General features: G+C 39.2%; 1 protein-coding gene across 19 annotated transcripts in view; it reads right to left on the bottom strand.

Moving 5' to 3' along the window:
* TNRC6C (trinucleotide repeat containing adaptor 6C) overlaps positions 1–12,831 on the bottom strand; it is a 94,381-nt gene that overhangs the window by 18,424 nt on the left and 63,126 nt on the right. For 5 of the 19 annotated variants that reach the window (XM_012578543.5, XM_012578547.5, XM_012578545.5 and 2 more), the window contains 5 exons: positions 7,032–7,241; positions 5,702–5,868; positions 4,435–4,515; positions 3,773–3,830; positions 3,421–3,566 (listed from right to left, as the gene is read on the bottom strand). In XM_012578543.5, coding sequence (XP_012433997.5) covers positions 3,421–3,566; positions 3,773–3,830; positions 4,435–4,515; positions 5,702–5,868; positions 7,032–7,241 — 662 coding nt within the window. Of the gene's footprint in view, positions 1–3,420; positions 3,567–3,760; positions 3,831–4,434; positions 4,516–4,958; positions 5,064–5,701; positions 5,869–7,031; positions 7,242–12,831 lie in introns of all 19 variants that reach the window. The other 14 variants (XM_030287643.4, XM_030287634.4, XM_030287639.4 and 11 more) reach the window with 6 other exon arrangements.

Below are 12,831 nucleotides of genomic sequence, written 5' to 3'. Positions count from 1 at the left end.
TATTTAATTCGAACTTGTTGCACTGTGCTGCATTATCTGTGCTCTATAACTGAACTAAAATCAATTCATTTAACATGAAGTATTTTAGTTGGTCAAATTAAAGCACCCTTTAGCCATTTTCAAGTCAGACTAGAGGACAATTTTACTGCTCACAGTGGTTTCTGACCCATTATTTCTCAGGATCTTTTATGTAATAATTGTTTCCTGAAGAACAATATTTTCTACCTAACCTTTTCTCTTCAGTTATTTTCTTACAAACTTATGTTACACTTCTTCCTCAGGCTACTCAATTAAAAATTGAATCATCACATTAATACTGAATCCAGAACTGCTTTTAACTTTTTTGAAGGGACTTGACACACCCATGAAATCCTACTGGAAGCAGTGTTTTCTACTACAGTTATCTAACACTAAGCACCACACTGGTGTTTTTTAAGATTTTGGGAAGTCTCTCACAATAGTCTCACATATCAAATGTGGCAGAATTCAAGTGGAATTACTCAAAGGTTTTTAGTCCTATGAGATATGGACAGTTTAGCAGAGGATGCCTGGACACTTTGGCAGTCACCTGCCAACAACTGCCACTTCATGAATCAAAATGTCTCAACAGGCAGATGAGAGGCTGATGAATCTGCCAGATTCTTTGTATAAAGACAAAATCAGTTACAGAAGTAGATGGCAGAAAATACAGACTGACTTCTTAAAAAATAAGATAGGAAAAAAATCCTTTCCTAACAGAGGAAGTGAAAGTAATAAAATCTTATCTAAAAAAAAGTTATCTTCAAATCAAATTAGGCAAAAGAAACCTGGAGGAAATGCAATACTCAAAAGAAATGCTCATCATACAAGGGGTGATGAAAATGGTTTCAGTCATTGGATCACAGGTGGCAGAGAAGGAGGAAAGAATAATTTAAAAGATAACTTTAAAATCCTAGTGATCATTATCTAACTGTGACATCTAAAGAAAGTTTCTCCATATTAATACAATATCCTCCTTGTTGTCCCAGAGATGAAAACCAATCACAGTCCCCAGAGATTACTGGGCTCAGGATGAGGCTGAAAAAAGACAACAAACACTATGTTCAAATCAGAAACAAGGAAAAGGTCTAGTCAGAAGATTTTTGGAAGAACAGGACTGCAGCTAAGAGGCATCAAGGCTCGTCTGGATTTTGCAGTAGTACAGAAGAGAAGCTGATCACTGACTGTGAGGGTAGGGGGAAGGACACTTCATTTGCAAGGTGAGGATTTCAGTGTCCCAAGCCAAACTCTATACTTGAATAGAAGATTCCTTCTCTAGGCTTATTTCTGGTATTTAAAGGATGTTTCCAAGAAAATCTGTTTTTCTTACAGATTTGATGGCTCCAGAAGGCACCAGGTAACATCTTCAAGAAAACCTGACACCTAAGCACAGCACGCCTGCCACCGAGTGTGACATAATGTGGCTGAGATCATTTATCAGGGCTGCATTTTTATTCCCTCAAGGCCACTGGATATTCACCCTTGCCCTTTTATGGTGCTACAGGTCAAGATAACATCCTGAGAAATAATAAATTAACAAAGCACTGAGTGCTGAAGATTGACTCAGTGTGACATGGAATAAAGAGCACCTGCAGTAAGCAGAGAAAGCAAACACTCAAAGGTGATGCTGAATTGCACAGACCACTCCTGATGCAGAGAGAGCAGGGAGTTCAGTGAGTCCAGAGGCAAATGTCAGGGTTGGGAATTTTTCCTCCTCAAATGTATAAAGTTAAAAAAATATTAAGTGCTGGCTTTAGCTGTTTAGAGAAAAATGATGGTGTCTCAATGCAGGTGAGCTGAGAGTGTGGTAACAATGAGCACACCACCTCAAACTACAACTTCATGAAGAGGAACTTTGCAGAACTTATGGAAGACTCAGGAAAGCCAAGAAAAGGATGATGACTTGATAAAGCAGTAAGTAAAACAAGGAATGCTGGCTGGAGTACTCTGTCCAGCTGTGTGGAGAGCTTGTTCCTCACTGAGGATCACCTAAGCAGAAGCAAGACAGCTCCAGACTCATGCCCTGAAACAGTACCTCAAAGGGCAAAAAGGTTTTGGAAGAATTGCTTAACTAGCATGAGCTGTAAATCTGGAAAGAATTTCTTTGGAGGAATAAAAACTCTGTGTTCTTCGAGTAGAAACTATATTTATTTAATTCACTTAGCAAGTTGCTCAACACTGTGATAGCTAACAAATACAGTGTGGGATTATTTCCTTTGTTAGAGCCAAGTCACTGTGACAGATTATGCCTAGACTGATAGATTTTACTTACTGTATGAATATTAATGATTTTAGTACTCCCTTCTCAATAGTTGTGTTTAACATATGTTTCCAGAATTATGCATCATGCTGCACATAATGCACCTCTCTCTCTGGCAAGAATTTTACTGCTGAAGATATTGTTATCCAATAAAAGGAAAGGCTAACTGGCATGCATGCATCTTTTGTGGCCTTCAATTAACACATTCTTTGAAGACTGCCATGGCAAAGAATGAGCTTTATACGAGTGGATATCATTACTGCCTCTCAACCTGTACACAGCTCATGTGAAATTAATTGGTTTCAGCACAATTTGTCAAAAGCACTGATTTCTGTGGTCAGAATCCTCCACCACCCATCTGTATGAACCTTTAAATACCCTGTGAAATACAGAATGACATCAGAGATTCTTCTTATCAATAATTTTCAGGGGGATTCTTAGGTGATTTAGAAAGTTTCTGCAGGATTTTCTGTCAAGGCTGTAAATCTAATTTCCTACTGAAGATTTGGCTGCACTTTTCCATATATTCTTTTCTTTAGTCACGTTGAATCCTGGATCACAAACTTCTGGAGCCTTTTACTCAGTCATTAAACAGTGCTGGAAGATTTGTCACATGTGATCACAGAAAGGGAAGTTCATTGGAAAAGCTATTTGTGCATGTCTGCTCTGAGACTTAACAAAAATACCTGAACTCCTCCTTTGTATTTAGGTACTAAACTTTCATTGAAATTTCTTAGAAGCTCAAAACTAAAAGAAGAGAAATTGAGAGCCTAATTCTGGGAAGATTTTGGCCTTGGTCCTGCCTGATTGTGAATTTGGGCAAAGGTCACTGACTGCACTCTCACAGATTGCTGTGGTTAATTTTTTTGCTCTTTTTTTTTCCATTTCTAGTTCCACTGCATTACTGATTCCTTAGAAAGTTTTCAAGTGTAAAACTGGGGGTAATCATTCTTTATTTCTATGTGAGAATCAAATCACTGATCCTTTACACAAGGACTGGATTCCCCACAAGACTGAAAAAATAAAAAAAAGGAACAAAGCCATATCCATCACATTTTTTCTATGCTTTCTAAGCAGACAGTGAAAATCATCAGCATTTCTACACTGTGCACACTCTGACTTGTGCACCATGCTGAAATTACCTTGTCAAGGAAGGTGGGGCGGTCCATGGAAGACTCTTTGGAGATTGGTGGTGGGCGGCAGCCAAGGGGTTTGGTGACCATTCCATTATAATCGGTCACTCCCATTCCACGCTTGTCCATTTCCACCTTCTTTTCCAGCAGAGCACCTGCACAGAAAAGGGAATATATTGGAAAAGGTGAGGCAGAGGGAGCAAAGCTGCCAACAGCACTTCAGAGAAATTCATCTTGCTTACAAAAGCAAGGCAAGAAAATAAACATTATCCAATATGTCAGACTATAATCAAATGGTTATAATCATGCAGGGTTCCTGTGTTGCTTTAAAGACAAAAAAGTTACTTACACAGATACTTACTCATGGCCTGATCAAGATTCATACTGTTGCTCTTCAAGGCCTCTTCCGCTGGCTCTCTCTGTCAAAAACAGGAATTATGTTAACAGGAAAAGTAATCACATTTATGTGATTTCAAAGTAACCTGAGAAAACAGACACATCTCTTAAATTCTGGGTTTAATGTTTACTCGGCAGCCTAAGTAATGTCTTTGTGTGTTTTTTTTCTGCTTCCAGCAATTCCCAAAATTCAGGTATTTCAGTTTGTCAAGGAAGTACTGGCTCTACAAGGTGAAACACATTGTTCTGTTTAAACATCTTCCTGTTTTCCATTAACAACTCAACTATCACAATGATAAGACTTTCTCTAAGAAACAACTTGGCTATACTCTCATTTCACCTGTTTAATGAAAAAAAAAAAAGGAATGGGAGGGGATTATTACCGCAGTTCAAAGTAATACCTGTTGTGATAAAACTATGAATGTCAAGATATTATCCCAGCTCATCTCAGAGCATTCTATAGGTTTAGAGCAGATTTCTGAAATCACTGTATATGTTTAAATGCAGGTCAGAGCTACTTCCTGGCCTGGAGACTGAAGATCCTGGTGTAGCTACAGTCTGAAACAGCCAGAGTCAGAAGTACAAGTGAAAAGCTAAGGCACAGTGTGCTGGCTGAGCACTACTCACAGGGAAGCCCATGTCTGTGAGCTGTTTTATCAGACGGTTCATGATCCAGGCCTCATCCTGCTTGCTAGATGTCTTCATGCCCTTAGTAAATAAATGGGAGATTCCATTAATGGGCTGATTGCCACCTTCATCACAGTGAGATGTACATAAAAGAAATGGTAAGTGGTTTTTATTAATAGCACATGCTACTGAAAGATGTATTAGTACATTAATTCAGAAAGTATTGAAGAACCCTCCGAGCAACGCGACTACGATTCTCTTCCCCCAAAAGTGTAAAAATTTATCTCAGCTGAATAGGTGTTCAGTGTACTATTTAGTATTTGATTTGCTGGCCACTGAATTAAAGCCACTTTTGAATTTACGTATTTCATTTTAATCCTTGGCAGAAAAATTATAACGAAATAAAGCTGAAATAGTACAACACTTCCTGAAAAACATTCCCAAAACCAAGTTTGCAACCTTGAAGTTAAGAATGTTACTCAGTGTATTTTCTTAAAAACAAACAAGAGCGTCTAGATAAACACCTTTAAAAGATCTCTGTGCAGCTTTTCTATCACAAAATCCTTAAGAAGTCTCTTCCTTTCAGTTCTCCAGAAAGTACCAAGGGACAAGCGCGGATTTGTTTTGGGCTGCGGACAGTACAAGAAACAACCATACTTGATCAAATCACCGGCCTAACTGTTGGCTAATGGATTAACAAACAAAGTGGCTAAATGCATTCCCAATTCCTTTAAGTTACAGCCTGGCCTTGTCCTGAAATAAAGGCTGTGCAATGGAAAATTTCCTCACACAATTGCCCAGGTTCCTGGTTGAGTGCAGCATTAACACAAGTTCGCTTTGTTCTCACACACACACCGTCCTCATCAACAGAAAACAGCTTTTTGTGTTAAACAACTCCATCACAAACTACTGTTTGTTTTTCCACCACCATGGGAAGTGTCTGAAAGCCCCCATAACACCTTCTTCTCTTTCTGTTAATACATTATCATTTCTTTAGAATACATGGAAGCTTATAAAATTTAGAGAAAACAAAAGCAACAACAACAAAGCTCCCAAGCTTCTGACATGCCTAAATTCAAAGATCTCCCATTTTCCCCTGGAAACAAGGTAGGCTGTACTTGAACCACTGTAGTGGCAAGCTGTGCTTGTGTTCAGGCGTCAGAAGTTTAATTTCAGGTGTAATGCACCAGCAAATTTGTGACAACTTATTCTACAAATGTTATGCTAATTCCACTCTTGCTGGAGAGTGTCTTTATTTTTGTCTTACCTTTTGAAGTCCTTTCTTCGGGGCATTCCCCCAGGAATTACATGAGGAGCTGCTCTCTTGTGAAGCAGTATTATTCCACATATCTCCTTCTTCATCTTCCCACTGACTAGTACTGAGATTCACTTCATCCCCACCACTGCCCCAGCCTTCTTGCATAGATTTTGAAGCTGGAGGGAAAGTGGGAGAAGAAAAATCTTTTTCAGTTTCCTGCAAATTTTACAGAAATAGCCTTTTGTGCCATATCCAGTGTGCTAATGTTGAGTATTTTCAAGAGATAAAGAGGTTCATCGAATAGTTTAATTTGCATTAAAATTGTAAGAATGTTTTCTTTGAAGCTAGTAAAAAAAAAAAGGGAAGTTCTCTAAATACTCAGAGAAGAAAACATCCAGCAACTTCCAAGTCCTGCTTTTCCCAGAACCATTAACATCTGTGGTCATGGCCAATCCACTCTCCTAGGAACAAGGAACCAAAGTATAAGCACACATTTGTTAAGTGCTTTACCTACCGCATTCTTCCATGAACAAACCAAATTTCAAAGTCATTAATGCTCAGACACTCATTCCCATCTTGAAGAATGGAATCTGAAAGGAGCTCGTGGGCTGCAGGGAACGCTTCATATTCAGTGATGAGGTTGTGTCACCTCAGTCTGTTTTATTCTGTTAGCTCTGTCTGAAGCAGGGATTACTCATCTTAAGAGCTCTCACTCCCCCTTTTATATTTTCTGGGACTTCTAACTACATCTCACTCTGGTATTTTGCAGGAGAGAATCTCTAGGCAACCTCCACAGCCAAGAGGAGAGTCTAAAGCAATCACAGTGGCCCTCAGGACATTCAGAGATGGAGGATATTTATTAAATAACACGAGTTAGGAATCACGAAGCAGGAAGTAGTTCAGAATGTTCCTGAACCTGGCAACAGTTTTAACGGCTGAAGAAAACACCCACCCACTCAGTTTAACCCAACATGAGGTTGTTATGCTTATTGGTTCTCAGGTGTTGCTTTTCCTACCAGAATCAATTCTATCTTGACTGTTTTCTGCTGTTTCTCATCCCAATACAAGTTTCCTTTACACACCAAGGGTTTAACTCCTAGTCACGTTCTTCTGCAGTTTCACAGTTTCCTGCACCTCTTCTATGCTGCTTTTCAAACACAGAAAACTACTCTCCTTTGAATTCCCACTATATTCATATTTTTGAGTTAACTGGGTATTGGGATTAATGTGGCCTTGCGACACAGTTTTGAGAATGAACTCACGATGGCCACCAGTGGAAAAGCAGAAGAGGCAGAAGCAAACCCCCTCCCCTGGCAGCACCGTGGCAGCCCTGGTGTACCTGGTTTGCACAGTGCTGGGGCAGCAGCTGGAGCGTTTGTTCTTCCATAGGTCCCTGCTGGCTCGGCAGGATTCTCTCCCCAGCCGGTGCCACTGCTGGGGGGCTTCCCCCAGGCCGAAGTGCCATTATCAACTGCAGCAGAAGGGGAGGAGGGCTCTCCCCAGGAAGCTTCGCTCTTGGTGTGGACAGCAGGCATCTCTCCCCAGCCTGCTGGAGCAAGACAAGGAGAACACTGATGAGAGGAAAGGTTTCTTCATCAAATAATTCCAAAAAGCTTCAAATTTTACTCAAGGGTTTCTCTGGAAAGAGCATGAATCAGTAAGTACGTACAGTGATTGTAGTTAAATGTATGTAAAAAAATCCCTTAAAATTGATCTCAAGAGTTTCTTCTTAATTTAGTACTGATGCCAAGTTGCCAACACAGAAAGAGGGTTTTTCTCCACAGCCAGGAGCAACCAGGCTGCCAAGTGAGCACCACTTGTCCCAAGAGCAGCTGCCCAGGGCCAGCATTCTGGAGACCAAGACTCCAGTATGAGTTGGGCCTTGTTTCACTGTAAGATCTTAACCTATTTTAATTCATTTTCGGTGTTTACAAACTATAAAATCTCTTTTTTCAAGCCCTGGCAGTAAGATACTGTTTGATTGTTCCCACTTTGAGTGAAGATTATCTGTGCTGAATGTATTCCTTAAAACTTTTATTACAACTCATGGTTACCTACCTTTCCCTCATCACTGACCCTCTACATTATAATAAATATTATTTTAAGGGGAATTAATCACGACTGCAATTAAGATCCATAATCAAACCATGGGGAATGGCAGGTGGAAGCCATTGTTTTCCTACAGAGTATTATATGAATTCACTGAAGACATAAGCTACTCCAAAGGAACAGCCTTAGTCTGGCTGGGCTTGAATGTAATGCTCTTAAATCCATCTGACAGGATTTTAGCCCTGCAGCTCAACGTGGCAGCAACAGCCACAGGGCTCCTGAGCCTACAGAGCAACATTGACCAACACAGCAAAAAGGTAAACTGAATTTACAGTCATTGTTACCACAGATTTTCTGGAGAGAGGACTTGATCACAGATGGAGTTCAAGGTACTTTGTAAACAAGCACAAAGAGAGGCACAACAAGCCAGAAAACAAAATTCTTACAGACACCTGGCACTAACCTATTTTTCTACAATTGTAAAAAAGACTACATCCCATTACATGACAGCTGAAATCTTCACAAATGTTGAAGAATTCGGTCTGCTTAAAACTTCCACTGGTAATTAGGCTGCTAAATCAGGAACTTGTTCTCTTTTCATTGGAGATGAATGCTATTAAGATAAGTATTTTGTAAGTGAATGACCAGATGCTGCTTTGCCACAGCATTATTTCCTTTTTTAGCTCCACAATAGTATCTGTAAAAATACTGTGGAAAGGCTTCAAAAAGCAGGAACAACATTTTCTCCACAAACTGACACCCAGAATAGGTAGGCAATGGCAAGGGAGTGTCTAACAGTACCTTGAAACGCACTGGAATAACCAAACAATAGTGGCTCATGAGCACTTGCAGAACTCACTGAATTCCACAGAATTCCTGTCACCTGAAACTGCAGCAACATCCACTGCCAATAACAAGTTAAATGTTGCCTGGCAGAGAAAATAGTCAAATAGATGGGCCCAGAGCTGTGCATTGCTCCCATGTTCCTGCATTATATATTTATTTTAGGCTCCATTCCTTACAGCCACTGCAGCTCTCTCAGACACTGATGCACGTGCAGGTGGCACAGTGAGTGTCAACCTCTCCACTGGTGTGTTGCAGCGTCATAAAACTCCTTCTCTACCAGCAAGAGGCACTGAATTTAAAAAAAGCTCCTGAAACAACCCAAAATGTCATTGTTTCATTTGAGTTATTGCCATTTGAAACAAAAATACCATGGTTTATGCTCTATCAACGTACCTTAATTTCTGGTTATTTTAAGGTGTGTAAAGAAGATAAACTGGCAGATCCACAGATGTACCTAAATGAACCTGTACTTAACATGACAGCTTCCTTGGTGTTGCACCTGAAATGATTATTTCAAGGTTCCTACTTGTATGTTCAAGCCAACTTTATTTAAGGGAGGCTTTATTTGAGTTTCTGCCTCATTGCTCAGGAGGCAACTGGCAGACAACTGCGTGTATTAAATCATATTGGCAGCTGAAAAAGATTAACTGCAGGCAAATGAAACAGAAAACAAAACATCTCCACAGCACCAACCAGACTGCAAACAGGGACAGTGCAGAGTATCAACATGTCCCTGACTTCATGCAACCTCTACTGGAAACTCTAGCTAATTCAATTTATGAAATCATCCTTAAAACACAATTCATGTATTAAAAAGCCAAAGTGTGCCATTTTATAGAATAAAAACCTAAAAAAAACCTGACTTCTCTGTTGCTCTTAGAAATCCAACAACTTCAACTAAAGGCTACAGATGTGTCATGTCCAAATTATTTTTAAGTGCTTTTAAATGCACTGAGCAGGAAATAATATGTGGTTACAAATAATGGAGGATCCAGCCTTCAGTAATAAAAAATAGAACAAGTAAATAAAAACAAACAAAAAGTTTTCCAAACTATCTTAACAGATAAAATTAAGGGCAGGAAATTAGTAAATAAAACCTGAAGGCTGCTGGAAAAATAAACTTTGCACTGCAAAAACTACCTTGTCTGTAAATTCTGGAGCACTCTTAATTGCAAACCAGTTTCCCCTCTGTGCCAATACTACTGTCTCTGTAGCATTCCTATGACTCTTTGTTTTAGAAGGTTAAAGGTGAATAAAGTTACATTTTTGAATGAATGATGCAAAACTCTCCATGGCTGTTTGGAAGGCAAACCAAGACCTTTAAGTAGTCTCAAAACCTGAACCTGCCAAGCATTTTCAAAAGTTCTGCTTGGAGAAATCTTCCTGTTTTCTGATGAAAATGATACAGATTTAGGCTCTCCTGGTAAAAAACCCCTTAAAACCCACCCAGATCTGCACAAATGTTGTTTCACAACAGAACATGCCTCATTTAAAGGTTTCTTTGGCAAGAAAGTGAGGTTTTAGTACTGAAGTTTTAAAACATTGTTAGAATTGCAAGAAATGAAAAGATCACAGTGAGTAATAAACATGGACACATTGGCAGAGCTTTGTTTTATAGAAATAAAAACATAATTAACATTGGGCCAGAGCCAACAGGAAATCCTCAAGGGAAAGTGAAATGTTAACTAAGCTGTGGCAGGATGCAGTTGTTTTCCCTCAAAATAACCCTATAGCTATTTGGATGGCAGAAATTGTTTTCCTTCAAGTTGTTGGTCCGTGATAAATACCAGAACACACGAGCACAATACAGGCAAACCAAAATATTAGAACCTTATACTGATTAAAAAAAGAAGATATTAGGCAGAAAGAGCTTGTTTACTAATTACACACTAGTTATTCTAGGTTTTATATATACATTTAACAGCCACGTACAAGCCTTAATCTTTCAAATCCTCATTTTCTGCAAGAGATTCCAGTTCATCACTGAGCATTCAGAAATCTCTAATTTGTGTTTCAGCAGTGTGAAAATTGAGGGCATCACTTGGCTGCCCCCAAAAGCTGGCTGTTCATGGGCTGAGCACCCACCAGAGGGTTTTAGGTTTTCACATGAGCACTCTAAAGCTGAATTGCTTTCAAATCCATTCTGAGGGAAGTTCAAAGTAAGAAAAACACTGCCATGTGAGCTGCCACTTAGTGGCACAGGATTATAAAAGAACAGAGATGTTTGGAGCATTCAGAACTTAGACCCAGTTCAGGTTTTTCAAACTTAAGCTCCTCGCTCTCTAGTAACCACAAAGACTTTAATTTGTGACCTACAATCCCCACAGGGAAACCTGTGTTATCTTCTGTTGTTTCTTTTCTCAGCTGGAGATGCTGGAACCCTGCCAGGCTCTCCTGATGTAACAAGAACAGGAAAGCATCAAACCCACTCCTCAGCACTTGGAGGGAGGATCTGATGCTGTTTGGGAACCAAAAATCTCTTTATATAATTTCTGTCTGCAAAACCTTTTCTCATTTCTTATTCCTGTCATATCAATGCTGCATGAGTTAGAAATGCTAGGGAGAATTATGCACAAGTAATTTAGATTAAACCCCAATATCTAACTCAAATCCACCAGCTTTCTGCTCCTCTTTCTAAGTAATTCACCAGTGCCTTGAGAATAAGCTCCTAAAACCAGCAAGGGCTGTATCTATCACGTTATCTATCCCTTTCCCCCCTTATTTTTTTCCCTTCTTTTCCAATGGAAAATGAAACTCCTTAGAGCATACTTAATTTTCATCAAGTGTTTACCAACATCTGCTTCCCATCAATGGCTTTTAAGTTCTGCCTTCAAAGGATCTGGAGAACTTCTGGGGATGGGTGACAACTTGAATAACAAGACTGTAACTTGGCCTCTATTTCCAAACTAATAAAGCATACACTTCAATCCCAAAAGGAACTGTTAATCCTTTGTGAACTCCTAACTAGGGCTGTGCAGCAAAATTAAAATCCACTTCTTTGCTTGCAGGATGTGTGACTGTGACAACTTCCATCTGCACCACTCCTCCCTACTTACAGAGGAATGGAATCCATGATTCCTGATTCATTATATTCCCTGAAAGTGACGGGCAGAGCACGTCATTATCCACACAGGTGACAAAATGCCCACGGTAACTACAGAGCTGCAGGACTTTAGGTGAGCACTTAACTGTGCCCTGTGACACAGGCTCTAATAACACAATGATGCTTTGCATGGAAAAGGATGAACTCTGGTTGTGGACTGCAGAAGTCTCCTGGTTACAGGATTCTCTGCAGAGGCTGGAAATGAGTACAAGTTATACTTGTACTGTATTAAGTGTATGGAGCAAAAATACAAAACATAACGCTTAATTTATGCCTGCCACAACTTAAATTTTAATGTCAGAACTATATTTTAAATTGTCTTCACTATTACTCATTTTGTACTTTCTTGCATACTGTCTCAAGAATATTCTAAGAGCTGGCTTTGCTTATCTTGGAATATTAAAAAAAAAAAAGAGAGAAGATCAAAGATTTGCTTATCTTAAAAGATCTTAGAATCTTTCTAGCTCACATTTTTCAAGAAGCCCAACACTCACTTTAACCTGCTATTGGGGGCAGCTTGAGCAGGTTGGTTACGTGTTCATAGGCAGCTTTCTGAATAAATAAACATACTGCTTCAAAGGAACCCTTCCTTTGCTGCTATCCATGCTCCAAAGGAATCATTGCAGATTAACACTAGCTTTTAAATTCCATTTTCAAAATCTGAAGGGCTCAGGACCATTAAGTTTTCCTATGTAAGGTGTTAATTATTTGAATAACATTAACAATGCATTGCTGTGTATGAACAGATTCACAAGCACCAATGTAATCCCCAAAAAATCACCTTAATGAAAAACAAAACCTCACCCTAACCCAACCAAAAATCCACTTTCATGATACTTCCATTACAATTCAGGAATCTGAATTCTTGTTTCATGGGTGAAGTTTTAAATATGGATTAAATAAGTTAGTCACATATGTTGGGCTGACCAAGTGCAAAGCCATTTAAAGATTTCTCCTTCTGGAGCATATTATTTTATTAAAATAGGTACCCTCTACTGTTAACATATTTGACCAGAGTGGGGAACATAAGACTATTTTTATACAGACATTAAAGCAAATTTGAATCGTTCTGAAACATCAAAGAGAAAAAGGATGGGAATGGGAGAAAAAATCCCACTTGGAGAAAAACCTGGTTAAAAAG

The sequence above is a fragment of the Taeniopygia guttata genome, chromosome 18 (assembly GCF_048771995.1).
Source record: "Taeniopygia guttata chromosome 18, bTaeGut7.mat, whole genome shotgun sequence".
NCBI classification, from domain to species: domain Eukaryota; kingdom Metazoa; phylum Chordata; class Aves; order Passeriformes; family Estrildidae; genus Taeniopygia; species Taeniopygia guttata.
Note: the sequence above shows the minus strand (reverse complement) of the source record. Positions and strands in the feature narration are given on the sequence as shown.